Here is a 17,005-nt window from a genome sequence, read left to right as displayed (position 1 = left end):
CCTGTCCTGGTTCTTATTCTTCAATGGAGTGGTTAGCCACATTTATTAAATGAAAAAAATCAAAATCAAAATACTGACTTACAGCAGTAAGTGGCAAGCACGGGCCCTGCTGCTGCAACCGGTTGCAATGCCACATGTATGGACATCATATCCTTCCCTCAGAATCTAGTCTAGATTTTCTTTCACCCTTGGCCAGAATACCTGGGTTTAGATTGTTTTCCCTCTAGGGTAATATTGATTTTTATGCTGGAGTGATCTGAGCCCCTGGTTACCATGACCTTCAGGGACCATGGCCATGGATGCTATAATTTAATTTACAAACTTATTACTTGCCTGGAAGACTCTCATGCATTGCTACTAAGAGCCTATGTCCAATTTTGGAAACTATTTTGGTGTTTCTTATAGTGTTAAATATGTTGTTAATTTAGCGTTTTCAAATCAAGTCATACACCCAAGAGAAATGAATGTTATATCTTCAAAAAGACTTGTACATATATTTATAGCAGCTTTATTCATAATAGCTCTGACCTTGAAAATACACCAATGTCCTGCAATGAAAGGGTGGAAAACTGTGTTTTACTTATACAGTGGGCTAGTACAAAGCAATAGAAAAGAATAAATCAGTGATACATGAAAGAGCATAGATGAATGTGAGAAAGATGTTGAGAAAAAAAGGACAGTTCAGAAAGAAAAAATCACACCCTGGGTTTTGTTTAGCAACAAGGAGTAGTAATTTTTGATGGCAGAAATAAAAATAATTGTTTTCTCTTGGTGTAGGATATTGACTAGGATGGGGCACGAGAAATTAATGGTGAAATAGAAATGTTTTCTGATTAGATTTGAGTAGTGGATCCCTGGCTGTTTATATATGTAAAAGGTCATCCGTCTGTACAGTTAAGATTTGTGGTATTTTATAGTATGTAAAGTATACATCCATAAAGCAAATGTTGGGTTAGAAAGCAAAAACAAGAAACAAAGTAAAGAAAACCTGATTGTAAACAAGCATTTTTGTTGTTAAAGCCTGTCTTTGTTGGCAAGTGTGGTTTGGAATTTAACAGATTTCATAACCCCGGGGCAAGCATGCCAAAGCTACCTCTGACCACTTTCACAGAGGCCGGTGCAGACACTGAGAATGATGGCAGTATATTGCCATACTCAGTGATGTGGTGATTACAATGTACTTCGCTGAATTTTTCCATTCGTGAAAGTGAACAATTAATGTCCCCTGGGATCTGTTGTGATTTTTAGTTGCTTTCCTTTTTTCATTGTCCTCTAGTGAACTCTGAATTTTCCAGGGGTTTATACGTTGGGATCCTAGTGTCCTCATTGGTGTTGATAAATAATTCTGTGGTACGTATAACATGAGGGCATTTACATGTATTTTCACTTCTGACTGCAATGATAGCCATCTATGCAGAAAGGTGAAGAGCAAGTAGTTGATGGGAGAGTGAGTACCAAGGGGCACCAGCAAGGCAATTTGACATTTGCTGTCTCTTTTTTCTGAGTCTATTTGGGTTGTATTCACACAAGCAACCAAATATGTTGTTCGTGATCGACTGTCCCATAGACATGTTGTCATGTCCCATAGAATGAATACGAATATGCTGAGGAATTCTAAAGAGTCACTCCAGCAGATGCTAGTGCAGATTTGGGGCCTTTTGTATTGTCTTAATGGTCTAGGATTTATCATCAGGATCAGCATGAGGGAAAGCTGCAACTATTTGTTCTGCAGGGTTTGGAAATCTGTGTCTTTCTTGAAAATGATTAGCCTTAACAATTTCCTGTTGAGTTAAGACATGAGCCAACCACTGACTTTTGTATAGGTAAAAGATAGGTACATCTCAAGTGAGAGTGTTCTTTCTTCTTTTTCCTTTCCATTATTGTAGGAGAAAGATCCTGGTTTGTTGGAAGAAAAAAGAAGCACATGACCGAAGGCGATGTTTCCTGTGAGCTACATCTTGGTGAGTACTTGACCATGGTGATGATTTGCAATCTAATGGGTCAAATATTTAACCCAGAGGCTGGTTATGTTTAAGCCAGTATTATGGATCACATACAGTGAAAGCAATAGGCTTGGCCAAAAGCAAGAACTAAGTGAGTACAATTTAATTATGGTGAGTGAGTCACAAGAGCACTAATTTCTGACGGAAGCCCAGACCCCTTCCCCAAAGATTCAGTGTCAGTTCCTCTGGTTTCTGGCTGGGTACTGGCTTACTAAACAATGATTGTTCCCCTAGTGACTGCAGTGGGCACCAAGGAGTGATTCCAACCACACTGGAAACTTCCAACATAACAATATTCCACAAAAAAGGGAATGTTTAAGGGTGATTTATGACTAATAGCAGAAGGAAACACTTCCATTTCGCTGGGTTGATAAAGGAGGGGGATCTTGGTTCACCTATTGTGTGTTTATGCTTTGAGGCTACACAACGAAGTCATTATTTCTCCTCGATTGTTAGACATGATTTCTTTTAAACCCACGCGATGGGTAGCTATGGATACTATGAGAGTGAGCTTTCCTGCTCAGTCTAGGGTCTTGAGTGAAGAACTCAGGCTAAACATATCTCAGGAAATAAAGGGTTGGAACTTGGTAATTGGAACACGACTTTTTCACGCTTTCTATCTTCAGAGGGCTAAAGGCAGTACATAGTAGTGCTACAGAGAATGCATGTCATAGCTGAAGTGCAGAAACTTACACTGTGACCCCATGAAAGAATATTTTCTATGGGTTGACAGCCTTCAGTGTGACCTGTTAGTTTTATTATTTTTGTCTGCAAAAGATAATGATTTCATTTTACATTGTGTACCTTGTATGGAGTATTATTGGGAGATATTATTTTCCAGAAAAGTTAAGCTACACAAAAAATTTATTCTCAAAAACAAAACCAAAAAAATAAACCTTCAATTTTTACGGTTTAAAATGTTAAACGTCCAAGTAATTTTTAATAAAAGATATAAAAAGATGATTCCTTTTTCAGAATAGCAAATGCAAGGAAACAGTGTTTTCTTTTTTTTTTTTTAAATAGTGACCATCCATGAAATTCTTTATTCTTCACTGATAGTATTTTCTGCCTAACAGATCAAAGCAGGCCGATGACAGACAGAGAGATGGACAAAACCATAAAGATGAGGAATGAAATAACAGTCCAGGAGTTTATCCTGGAGGGGTTTCCTGCTGTCCAGCACCTGGGGAATGTGCTGTTCCCGTTGCACCTGCTGGCTTTCCTGGCCTCCGTCATGGGAAACACACTCATAATCACCATCACCTGGGCTGACCATCGCCTCCAGACACCAATGTATATTTTGCTCAGCAGTTTTTCCTTCTGTGAATGTGTTTTTATAAGCACTGTTATTCCTAAACTGCTGGTCATCTTTCTTTTAGGAAGGCAAATAATTCCCTTTACTGACTGTCTCACGCAAGCCTTTTTTACTTTATTTCTTGGGGCAACAATTTTCTTCCTCATGGCTGCCATGTCCTTGGATCGCTACCTGGCCATATGCAAACCTCTGCACTACCCAAGCATCATGAATCCGAGGGTTTGTTTCCTTCTCGTTTTCTTCTGCTATACTTTGTCGTTCTTTGTCATCATTGGTCTGGTCATCAAGGTTTCCCAGCTGTCCTTCTGTGGCCCCAATGTCATCCCTCATTTCTTCTGTGATCTTGGCTCCTTAATTCATCTCTCCTGTTCTGACACCAGATCTACTGAAATGTTGGCCTTTGGCCTCACTTCGTTTATCCTGTTTGCAACCCTCATGATAACCATCATTGTGTATAGCAACATAGCCGTCACAATCATGCGTCTCCCGTCAGCCAAGGAGCGGCAGAAAGCTTTCTCCACCTGCTCCTCCCACCTCATTGTCCTCTCTTTGATGTATGGCAGCTGTGTCTTTATATACGTGAAACCAAACCCAAGGTACAGGCTGGACTCCAACAGAGAGGCTGCTCTTGTGAACACAGTGGTGACCCCGCTGCTGAACCCGGTCATCTACACTCTGCGGAACAAGCAGGTTCACCAAGCTCTGAGGGATGCTCTGTCCAGGGTGAAATTGCAATAATAGGATCATAGGTCATTGGACAGCAAATAGAGCTCCTTGGTCATCTAGTTCACTTTCCCACCGTGGCGGAAATCTTCTCCATATAGTCCCTGCCTAAGTTCATCTCGGTTATGCTAATATTTGTCTAGATGTATACTCACTTATCTTGCCATTCAACGTTTTTCATATTTGAAAATTCAGATTAGTTCTCTACATTGTGATAAAATCATCTTTCTTGGTTTCTACTTATTGGTCTAATGTCAATTCAATTCAAACAACACTTATATAAAGCCTAATGTACATACATGAAATAATACAAAGTCTTTAAGATAAGGATAAGAAAGTTAAGAATAATATTTAATAATTGCTGTTTGTGGTATGGTCTTATGCTGGAACATTCTGATACCTAAGAACAAATAGATAGAAACCCCTTTTTTACTGCTGTATTTATTGAAGGCACCTTATAAAGGTGAATGGTAATTCATTAATTGTTTCTGTCTGTGTGACTCAATCAGCAGTAACTTACTAAGTTCTCTCCTTGGAAGTGTTGATGTTAGAGATATAAACAGCTTTGTGTAACTGCAGGTTGTTAACATGGGCACTTTCACTTTATCATCTTTTAGCTTTGTCAAATATTATTGAGAAATGTGTCTTTAATCCTTCCTTGAACCATAAACAAAATGAGAAACATTTAAATTTGTGGATGGTTTCCCTGTAATTGATGTTGCCAGGCCCTAGACCCAATAAGTTGCAGAAAGGTAGGAGGTCCCAGTATCAAATTCTTTCTTCATATGCAAGAGAAATGTCTTCCCTAATATGGCTTTTTGTGTAGGTCTGGCATGTTTTCTGGGTTAAGCTAAATTCTGGTTGATATTTTATGCAACAAAAATAAAAGAATTGGTAATTAGAGAAGTTTAAAATGATAATGCATGCATTAATAATAAAAATGGATTAAAATGGACCCAGTTACTCTGTTTATAAGTTCATTGAAGAAGTTCTTTCCACCCGAAGGCAATTGTAGTAGAGGAAAGTGTGTGCCTGTCACCACTGAGTCCCCATCTGCATGGTGTGATTTGATTTCTTTTTTATTTCAGCATATAATGGGGGTGCAAATGTTTAGGTTATGTATATTGCCCTTTTTCCCCCCAACTCCGAGTCAGAGCTTGAAGCATGTCCATCCCCCAGACGTTGTGCATCTCACTTATTATGTATGTATATGCCCATCCACCTCTCCTCCTTCCCATCTGCCCACACATGATGAATATTATGTGTATTTAGGTTTTGTTCATTTAATACAAATTTGATGGTGAGTATATGTAGTGCTTGTTTTTCCATTCTTGGGATATTTCACCTGTGATTTGATTTTTTAAAAGTTTTTTATTTCAGCATATTATGGGGGTATAAATGTTTAGGTTACATATATTGCCTTTGCTCCACCCGAATCAGAGCTTCAAGCATGTCCATACCCCAGATGGTGCACACCACCCCCATTAGGTGTGTATATACCCATCTCTTCCCCCCTCCCACCTGCCCAACACCTGATGAATGTTATTACTATATGTGCACTTAAGTGTTGATCAGTTAATGCTAATTTGATGGTCAGTGCATGTGGTGCTTGTTTTTCCAATATTGTGATACTACACTTAGTGGAATGTGCTTCAGTTCTATCCAGGATAATGTATTTTGGAAGAAATTGATTTTATTTTTAATGTGTCTGATTTAAGTCCACATTTTCCTTTCATGCTTGAGAATTAGTTGTATTAAAGGCACAGTCTGATCAGAAAGGATTTAGACTTTTCAAGAGTGTTAGGTGATTGAAATTTTTATTGTTGGGAATAGCTTGAGTATAAGCTGTTCTGGAGCTTATTGTCTGCCAAGGACAGCTGTGTCTGTGTCTCTCCTGTCTTCCAAAAAGAAGTCAGGCAGGCATTTTCTAAACCTAGTCTAAGTACAGGGAGCTCCTGGGAGTGCGGACAACATGTACCTTCGTCTTAGATGTCAGAACTCTGGACTGCATTCTAGTAAACCCATAATCCAGCTGGAAGAAGTGACCATAAAAGCCCATAGGGGATGAATGAGCCCTTCCAACAAGATGGGATTCTGAGCCTAATCTTTATCTAGTATCCCAAAGAACAAAGCTAGGCTCCCTAGGGTGGCCTTTCTTTAATGTGCTCAGAAAAAAAAAAAAAAAAAAAAGATAAACTCTCTGGCTGGGCCCGGTGGCTCACGCCTGTAATCCTAGCACTCTGGGAGGCCGAGGCGGGTGGATTGCTTGAGGTCAGGAGTTTGAGACCAACCTAAGCAAGAGTGAGACCTCGTCTCTACTAAAAATAGAAAGAAATGATCTGGCCGACTAAAAATATATATAGAAAAAATTAGCCGGGCATGGTGGTGCATGCCGGTAGTCCCAGCTACTCGGGAGGCTGAGACAGGAGGATCGCTTGAGCCCAGGAGTTTGAGGTTGCTGTGAGCTAGGCTGACGCCACGGCACTCACTCTAGCCCGGGCAACAGAGTGAGACTCTGTCTCAAAAAAAAAAAAAAAAAAGATAAACTCTCTTTTTTAAAAAAATTAAATTACTTATTTTGGTATATTGAAGATTCACATGCAGTTTTTTAAGAATAATACAGCAATATCCCATATCCTCTTTACCCAGTTTCCTGCAATGGTAACATCTTGAAAAATATAATATAGTAACACAGCCAGAAAGTTCACATTGATAAGGTCAAGATACAGGACATTGGGTCCCCACAAGTATTGTTCCTGTTGCTCTTCTGTAGCCACATCCACTTCCTTTTTGCTGTAGCTGCACATCTGTTCTTTCTTTGTGTAACTTTTCCATTTTCAGAAATAAACATATGTATATGTTAACATATGTTTGTATGTGTGTGAGTGTATGTATGTAAAATTATATAGGATGTAGCCCTTGACGTTGACTTTTTCCATGTGTCATAATTATCTGGAGATTCTTCCAAGTTGTTGCACATATCAATAGTTCATTCCTTTTTATTGATGAATATTATTCCATGATATGCATGTACTACATTTTGCTTAATAATTTACTTGTTGAAGGACACATGGGCTGTTTCCAGTAGTTTCCTACAAGTAAAGCTTCTCTAAATATTCATGTACAGATCTTTGCATGAACTTAAGATTTCCTTTCTCTGGGATAAATGCCTAAGAATGCAATTGCTGGGTTGTATGGTAGTTGCATGTTTGGTTTTATAAGAAACTGTCAAACTGTTTTGCAGAGTTACGGAAAAATTTTGCATTCCCACCAGCAATGTATGAGTGACTCAGTTTCCTCTCATTCTCTCTAGCACTTGGCATTATTATTTTTGTTTCATTAGAGTAAGAAATTGAACATCCACTCTTTATTAAGCAATGTAACATTTTATATGAAGTATTATCACTTAAACCTTTTAAACTATCTGTTTTCTTTAACTGAAATTTTTATTAAAATACTTGTAGATTTACATGCAGTTGTAAGAAATAGAGATCCATACACATTTTGCCCATTTCCACCTACAATGGTATTTTGAAAAACTATAGTTTACTATCACAATGAAGATATCAACATAACACAGTCCATAAATTCTTTTCCCAGTTTCGCTTGTACTCGTGTGTGTTTGTAGTGCGGGGGGTGCAATTGTCTTTGTACTTGTTTATAATTTTATCACATTTAGGTTTATGTATGACCACAGTCAGGCTACTGGACAGCTCTAACACTGCAAATATCCCTCCTGTGTCTTTTTTATAGTTGCATCCACTTCACCACCTCAAAGTTTGCCCCCAATGAGATTTCTATTCTGTCCTTCATTTTTAGAATGTTCTCATTTCCAAACTGTTACGGAAATGGAATCATACAATATGTAATCTTTTGATATGGGCTTTAAAAGAAGAAATATTACAGAGAAAAGTTTTCAATTTTGCTGAGGTCCAATTTACCAATTCACCCTTGATCGATTGAGGATTCCTTCTGGGATCATTCATTCTCTTTACTTGTGCGTGAATAAATGTTCTTCCACAGTCAGAAAACATTTTCTGGAAGAGTTTGCAGGTGTTGCAGTAAATACCTGCAGGTTATCTGTCAAGGTGAATGCCGAGGCTATATGGGTGGGGCACTAGCAGTGCATTCTTCAATCACCTGCTACACTAATCAGATTCACTGGCCCAACACCTTAAGTGGACCCTGTCCGGGTCTTATTCTTCAGTGGAGCGGTTAGCCACATTTTTGAAATAGAAAACAAAAATCCAAAACACTGACCTACAGCAGTAAGTGGCAAGCTACAGTCCCTCCTGATGCAATTGGTTCCAAGGCCACATATATAGTCATCATCCCCTTCCATTATCATCCATTCTAGATTTTCTTTCACCCATAGCCAGAATGTCTCTTGGTTCAGTTTGCTTGCCGTCTAGGGTAACACTGATTTTTATGCTGGAGGGGTCTGAGCCCCTGGTTACCATGCCCTTAACCGATCATGGTCATGGATGCTATAATTTACTTTCCAAAAAGTTATTACCTGGAAGCACCAAGAGGCAGCCTAGTGAATCCCATTAGTTTCAGACACTATCCAATCCTATTCCAAAGTCAAATGAGGTCTGGGTGTCCTTGAGTTTTGCTCACAGTTTCTGCTGCATCAAGTGATAAAATGTCATAAGGTCACTGGACCTTCCATTTCTCACCACAGTGTATGAATATCTCTTCCCTTCTGGAGAGACAGGGGAGCAACTGGTGACATTAGGACACTCATTGAATCCTAATGGAGCTGTGTTGACCGGGTGTCGGTAGGCTGAGAGGGTCTCCACTCTGGGTCTGTCCTGCGGTGGATCCACAGCAAACTGGTTTGTGTCTGAGCAAGTGTTCACAACTGCCCATGACTTACCCACTGCCTTGCGACAGTCTTGATTTGACCAAAGGTCGTCAGGCTTCTGTCCTTTATCCACATCCCTAAAGCTTTGGCTGCCCGAAGTCTGAGCAAGCACCCAGTTGCAGGACATTCCCTCTTCACAGCTCATTCCGAGAAGTGGCCAATTACAGGAGAAGCATTTCCTGTGAGAACACCTGATTTTGCCAGCCACTTACCCCCACTTGAGGCTCTGCTTCCCAATAAAGTTTCTGCTGTCCTGGCTCATTCCTGTCCATGAAAGAAAAGCCTCATCTGTTTGATGTTGAGATGCTTGCAGATCCTGAAATTGGAGTATTCTCACTATTGCAATAAATAGATGGTGAATAAATTCTGTCCTTACCTAAGTCTGGGTTTGTGTTTATTTGATACTGTCCATGTGCGCTGGTGAAGTTTAGAATGGACAAGTTTGGGAGCTACAAGGAATAACTGTGATTCGTCATTATGGCCAGCTTGAGCCATGTTTCCTGTGATTGAACTTTATCAGCTAAGGAATCTAAGAGTTCCATAGGACTAAAACTTTGACTTCTCTAAATTTCAGAAAGCTCCTACTACACACATACAAACATATATATATATATATATATATATACACACACACACACACACACACACATACATAAGAATTTGGTATTTCTTGATCTGTTGAGGACATTACGCAAATATAGAATTTTAAGTTGAAACAAACATAGAGGTATGTCAGTGTCAACAATTTCCTTCTCTATTTTTTTTTTTACATCTTGTTCTGCAACTTGCTTTTTGTTTTTTACATTTTTATTTATTTTTTTTAATTTCGGCATATTATGGGAGTACAAAAGTTTAGGTTACGTATATTGCCCTTCCCCTCCTCCACCCCCAAATCAGAGCTTCAAATGTGTCCATCTCCTAGGCGGTGTGAATCGCACTCATCAACACCCATCTCCTCCCCGCTTTAATATCTGCCCAACACCCAATTAATGTTATTCCTAAATGTACTCTTAGGTGATGGTCAGTGAAATCAATTTGATGGTGAGTACATGTGGTGCTTATTTTTCCATTCTTGGGATACTTCACTTAGTAGAATGGGTTCCAGCTCTTTCCAGGAAAATACAAGAGGTGCTAAATGACCATTGTTTCTTATAGCTGAATAGTACTCCATGGTATACATATACCACTTTTTATTAATCCACTCATGTATTGGTGGGCACTTGGGTTGTTTCCACATCTTTGCAATTGTGAATTGTACTGCTATAAACATTCGAGTGTAGATGTCTTTTTTGTAGAATGTCTTTTGTCCCTTTGGGTAGATGCCCAATAATGGGATTGCTGGATCAAATGGTAGGTCTACTTGTATCTGTTTAAGGTATCTCCATATTGCTTTCCACAGAGGTTGCACTAGTTTACAGTCCCACCAGCAGTGTAGGAGTGTTTCTATCTCTCTGCATCCACACCAACATTTATTGTTTTGGGACTTTTGGATAAGGGCCATCCTCACTGGAGATAAATGATATCTCATTGTGGTTTTGATTTGCATTTCCTTGATGATTAGAGTTGTTGAGCATTTTTTCATATATTTGTTGGCCATTGTCTTGTATGCCAATAACAGTCAAACTGAGAACCAAATCAAAGACTCAATACCCTTCACTATAGCAACAAAGAAAATAAAGTACCTAGGAATATATTTAACTATGGAGGTAAAAGACCTCTACAGGGAGAAGTATGAAACAATAAGGAAAGAGATAGCAGAGCACGAAAACAGGTGGAAAATGATACCATGCTCATGGATCGGAAGAATCAACATTGTTAAAATGTCTATACTGCCCAAAGTGATCTACAGATTCAATGCAATCCCCATTAAATTACCAACATCATTTTTCACATATATAGAGAAAATAATTTTATGTTTTGTATGGAATTAGAGAAGACCCCGTTTAGTAAAAGCAATTTTAGGCAATAAGAACAAAATGGGAGGTATTATTTACCAGACTTCAAACTATACTACAAGGGTGTGGTTATGAAATTAGCTTGCTATTGGCACAAGAACAGAGACATAGACCAGTGGAACAGAACTGAGAATCCAGATATAAACCATCCTCATATAGCCATCTAATCTTTGACAAAGCAGACAAAAACATACACTGGGGAAAATATTCCTGATTCAATAAATGGTGCTGGGAAAACTGGATAGCCACATGTAGAAGACTGAAACAAGACCCACTCCACACCTTTCACCTCTCACAAAAATCTAATCACAATCTTAGGCATCTATCCTAAAGAGTAAAAGACATTCTATAATAAAGACATTTACACCGGAATGTTTATGGCAGCACAATTCACTATTGCAAGGATGTGGAAACAACCCAAGTGCCCATGAATTCATGAGTGGATTACTAAAATTTGGTATATGTATACAATGGAATATTACTCAATTATAAGAAATGATGGTGATTTAGCATCTCTTATGCTTTCCTCAATTGAGCTTGACCCCATTATCCGCAGTGAGGTATCACAAGATCGGAGGAATAGTCTCCACATGTACTCGCCATCAAATTGGTACTAACTGATCAACACTATGGTGCTCACACAGTAGTAATATTCTCCAGGGATTAGGAGATTGAAGGGGACAAACTCACAGGTAATGGTCACAGACATGTTGAGCATTGTAGAGGGGAAGGGCATGCCTCTAAACCTCGCTTGGGTGAGGCAAAGATATAAAATATCACCAGAAGATATTTGCACTTCAATGTTTATTGCAGCATTATTCACAATGGCTAAAATGTGGAATCAGCTTAAGTGTTTATCAAGGGATGAATGGATAAAAAAGATGTGGTATATGTACACAATGGAATATTATCTATCCATGAAAAAGAAGGAAATTTTGTCATTTGCAGAAACATGGATGGATCTGGAGGACATTATTTTAAGTGATATAAATCAGGCACAGAAAGACAAATATTGCATTTTTACACTCATATATGGGACCTAAAAAAATTGATATCATCGAGGTAGTGAATAGAATGGTGGCTATGAGAGATTGGTAAGGGTGGTGGGAAAGGGTAATCAAGAGGTGTTGGTGCAGGGGTAATTCTGTTAAATAGAAAGAAAAAGTTCTAGTGTTCAATAGTGCAATAGGGCAACTATAGTTAACAATAATTTATTATATTTCAGAATAGCTAGAAGTTTTCAAATGTTCCCAACATAAAGCAATGATAAATGTTTCTGGTGAATCATGTCACAATTACCCTGATTTGATCATTATATGTTGTATGCTTGTATCAAAATATAACATGTACTCCATGAATATGTACAATTATTATGTATCAATAAAAAATTTTAGGCCGGGTGCAGTGGCTCACGCCTGTAATCCTAGCACTCTGGGAGGCCGAGGCGGGTGGATCGCTTGAGCTCAGGAGTTCGAGACCAGCCTGAGCAAGAGCGAGACCTTGTCTCTACTAAAAATATAAAGAAATTATCTGGCAAGATTAAAATATATATAGAAAAAATTAGCTGGGCATGGTGGTGCATGCCTGTAGTCCCAACTACTCAGGAGGCTGAGGCAGTAGGATCGCTTAAGCCCAGGAGTTTGAGGTTGCTATGAGCTAGGCTGACGCCATGGCACTCACTCTAGCCTGGGCAACAGAGCGAGACTCTGTCTCAAAAAAATAAATAAAATAAAATAAAAAATAAAAAATTTAAAAAAATCAAATCACGGTGGACAACAGACGTAAGCCTAAGGTGTCAAACTATTAGAATTCTAGAAGAAAATGTGGGAAAAACTCTTATAGACATTGGCCTAGGCAAAGAATTTTATGAGGAAGACCCCAAAGGCAATCACAGCAACAACAAAAATAAATAAATGGGTCCTCCTCTATTTGTTGTCAGCCTAAAATAACGTTTTATTATTTGAGAGAGAAAAGAATCAGAAGCAAGTTCTAATACCTGTGAACTACAGCCAGGTGAATACATAACCTCCATATGAGTGTCTGTCCAGCAGTTTATCTGTTGTAAACCAAAGCCAGCCTTTCAGGAAATGCAATGTTAGGGCAGTGGATTAGGCCACATCAGACAACTTGTTTAGACAACTCAGCCCGAAATAGCAGAGGCTTCTGTGGCACACAAAAGAGAATTTAAAGGGGGAAAAGGAGAGAAGGCACATGAAAAGGTGGGCAACATTATTAGTCATTGGTGAAATGCAAATAAAGACCATGATAGCACTGCTTACCTGCTAGGATGGCTGCAACCAGAAAAATGGAGAATAGCAGGTGTTAGAGAGGGAGTGGAGAAATTGGAACTTTCCCACAGTGCTGGTGGGAATATAAAATGGTGCGGTTTCTTTGGGAAACAGTTTAACAATTCCAGAAATGGTTAATTATGGAGTTATCAGAGTTACCATCAATTCCACTCCTAGGTATATGTCCAAGAGAGATGAAAAGATATGTGCACACATAGCAGATGCCAGTGATATAGAGACATCTCCTGCTTAATGTCAGTTATCCATTTCTGAACTTCAGACATGGTCAGTGAAAACACAAACTGGGATCCTACTTCCCGTTACTGTAAATGGGAAAAAATATAATCTGTTTTATTTCATATTTTTTATTGTTTTATTACTGTTTCAGCATATTGTGGGAGTATCTGTTTAAGGTCTCTCTTTATTGCTTTCCACAGAGGTTGCACTAGTTTGCAGTCCCACCAGCAGTGTATGAGTGTTCCTGTCTCTCCACATCCATGCCAACATTTGTTGTTATGGGACTTTTTGATAAAGGCCATTCTCACTGGAGTTAAGTGATATCTCATTGTGGTTTTGATTTGCATTTGCCTGATGATTAGAGATGTTGGATAGCTCATTTTTAAAATCACCATTTTCTGGATATACCACAGTTTATTTATTCATTTACCTACTGAGGTGCATCTTGGTTGCTTCCAGTTTTTGGTGATTATTATTAAAATTTGTGTCAATATTTGTGTGCAAGGTTTTGTGTGGACATAAATGTTGAAATTAATTGGGAAATTATCTAGAATTGAAATTCTAGGTTGTATGGTACGACTATATTTAGCTTAGTAAGAAACAGCCAAATGCTTTCCAAAGTTGCTGAAACATTTTGCAATTCCATCAAGAAAGAATGAGAATTGCTGTTGTTCTGTATCCTCATCAGCATTTGTAATTGTCAGATTTTAAGATTTTAGTCATTCTAGATGTATAGTTATATCACACTATTGTTTTAATTTGCAATTTCTTAATGACATATATTGAGCATCTTGTTAGATGCTTATTTACCATCTCTATGTCTTCTTGAGGTATCTCCTTACATCTTTTGCATATTTGTTAGTTGTTTGGTTTTTTAATTGTTTAATTTTAAAAAAGTTGTTAATTCTAATTATTTGGGGGACAAATTGTGTATCAGACATGTGTTTTGCAAAGATATTCTCTCAGTCTGTGGCTTGTGTTTTCATTCTGTTAACAGTCTTGCAGACTTTAATAAAGTCCCACTTAATTTCCTTCACAGATGTCTATCTAAAAGTCATTATCAGACCCAATGTCATCTCAATTTTCTATTATGCTATCATCCAGGAGTTTTACAGTTTTGTTTTCTACATTTACATTTTAAGCTTCTTTTTGTGAATGGTATAAAGCTGTGTCTACATTCATATTTTGCATGTGGATAGCTGTTTGTTCCAGCATCATTTTTGAAAAGATTATCCTTTATAGAATTGCCTTTGGTCTTTTGAAAAAGATCAGTGGACTATATTTGTGTGGGTCTATTTTGTTTCTTTATTAGATTCTATTGATTCATTTGTCTATTCTTTTGCCAATCAGATTGTCTTGATGACTGGAGCTATTTGTACTAAGTTTGATATTGGATAGCAATGGTCTTCTTGGTTTGTTCTATTCCTTTAGTACTGTGTTGGCTACTCAGGATCTTTTGATTCTCCACATAAATTTTAGAAACAGTTTGTTAATATCTGCAAAATAATTTGCTGGGATTTGATTGGAGTTGAAGTTAATGTATAGATCAATTTGGGAAGAACTGGAATCTTGACAACATTTAGTATTCTTATCCACGAACATGGAAAAGCTCTGTATTTGTTTAGTTCTTTGATTCTAGCTAGAATTTTTTTAATTATTTCAGCATATTGTGGGGGTACAAAAGTTTAGGTTATGTATATTGCCCTTACCCCCCCTCCTGAGTCAGAGCTTCAAACGTGTCCATCCCCTAGACAGTGCACATCACACTCATTATGTATATAAACACCCATCCCCTTCCCCACCCACATCTGCCTGACACCTGATCAATGTTATTCCTAAAGGTGCTCTTAGGTGATGATCAGTGAAATCAATTTAATGGTGAGTACATGTGGTGCTTATTTTTCCATTCTTGGGATACTTCACTTAGTAGAATGGGTTCCAACTCTTTCCAGGAAAACACAAAAGGTGCTATATCACCATTGTTTCTTATAGCTGAATAGTACTCCATGGTATACATATACCACATTTTATTAATCCACTCATGTGTTGATGGATACTTGGGTTGTTTCCACATCTTCGCAATTGTGAATTGTGCTGCCATAAACATTCGGTTGCAGGTATCTTTGTTATAGAATGTCTTTTGTTCTTTTGGGTAGATGCCCAATAATGGGATTGCTGGATCAAATGGTAGGTCTACTTGTATCTGTTTAAGGTATCTCCATATTGCTTTCCACAGAGGTTGCACTAGTTTGCAGTCCCAGCAGCAGTGTGTGAGTGTTCCTGTCTCTCCACATCCATGCCAACATTTGTTGTTATGGGACTTTTTGATAAAGGCCATTCTCACTGGAGTTAAGTGATATCTCATTGTGGTTTTGATTTGCATTTCCCTGATGATTAGAGATGTTGAGTATTTTTTAATGTTTGCTGACATTATTCTGTCTTCTTTTGAAAAGTTTCTGTTCATGTCCTTTACCCATTTATTGATGTTTGATTTTTTCTTGTTGATTTTCTTGAGTTCTAGATAGATTGTGGTTATCGGCCTTTTACTGGATGTGTAGAGAGCAAATATTTTCTCTCAAACTGTATGTTGTCTGTTCACTCTAATGATAGTTTCCTTGGCTGTTCAAAAGCTTTTTAATTTGATGAGGTCCCATTTATTTATTTTTGTTGCTGCTGTGATTGCTTTGGGGGTCTTATTCATAAATTCTTTGCCTAGGCCAATGTCTGAAAGAGTCTTCCCTACATTTTCTTCTAGGATTCTTAAGGTTTCATGCCTTAGGTTTAAGTCTGTTAGCCATCTTGAATTGATTTTTGTAAGAGGTGAGAGGTGGGGATCCAGTTTCAGTCTTCTATATTTAGCTATCCAGCTTTCCCAGCACCATTTATTGAAAGAGATTCTTTCCCCAGTGTATATTTTTGTCTGCTTTGTCAAAGATTAGATGACAATATGCAGATGCTTTAACCTCTGGATTCTCCGTCCTGTTCCAAAGGTCTAGTCTCTATCCTTGTGCCAGAACCATGTTGTTTTAGTGACTATAGCCTTCTAGTACAGCTTGAAGTCTGGTAGACTGATACCTCCCAGTTTGTTCTTTTTGCTTAAGATTGCTTTGGCTATATGAGGTCTTCTCTGGTTCCCTGAAAAGCATAGAGTTATTTTTTCTAAATCTGTAAAGAATGATGCTGGTACTTTGATGGGGATTGCATTAATTCTGTAGATCACTTTAGGTAGTATGGACATTTTAACAATATTGATTCTACCAATCCATGAGCAAGGTAGATTTTTCCATTTGTTTGCATCTTCTACAATTTCTTTTCTTAGTGTTTCATAGTTCTCCCTGTACATGTCTCTCGCCTCTTTCATTAAATATATACCTAGATATTTGATTTTCTTTGAGGGATTTTGCAGTGCAAATCACCACAAAAAAGGGGGGGCCCAGTGCTTCCAGCAAGGATTGGAGAAAAGTAATCATTTTTTTTTTTAAGAGTGAACCATACTTCAATTTATTGGCATTGTAAATTTATGAACAAGACAGTATTTTTTTTTCCCATTAAGTGAGATCATTTTCAATCTTCCATAACGTGTGCCCACACATCTTCACCTTGGAAATGTGGCATTT

At 38.1% G+C, this 17,005-nt stretch overlaps 1 protein-coding gene across 1 annotated transcript; it reads left to right on the top strand.

Annotated features, from left to right (window-relative positions):
- The first annotated feature begins 3,126 nt into the window (after nucleotides 1–3,126).
- On the top strand, nucleotides 3,127–4,056 carry LOC138376503 (olfactory receptor 6C74-like). The gene has a single exon (XM_069460862.1). The coding sequence runs from the start codon at nucleotides 3,127–3,129 to the stop codon at nucleotides 4,054–4,056; it is 930 nt and encodes a 309-aa protein (XP_069316963.1).
- Nucleotides 4,057–17,005: the final 12,949 nt, after the last annotated feature.

Source organism: Eulemur rufifrons, chromosome 28 (assembly GCF_041146395.1).
Source record: "Eulemur rufifrons isolate Redbay chromosome 28, OSU_ERuf_1, whole genome shotgun sequence".
Taxonomy (NCBI): Eukaryota; Metazoa; Chordata; class Mammalia; order Primates; family Lemuridae; genus Eulemur; species Eulemur rufifrons.
This window is presented reverse-complemented; position numbering and strand designations above follow the sequence as displayed.

Excerpts from the sequence above, each read along its gene's own strand:
- LOC138376503 (XM_069460862.1), top strand. The coding sequence starts at position 3,127 with ATGAGGAATGAAATAACAGTCCAGGAGTTTATCCTGGAGGGGTTTCCT.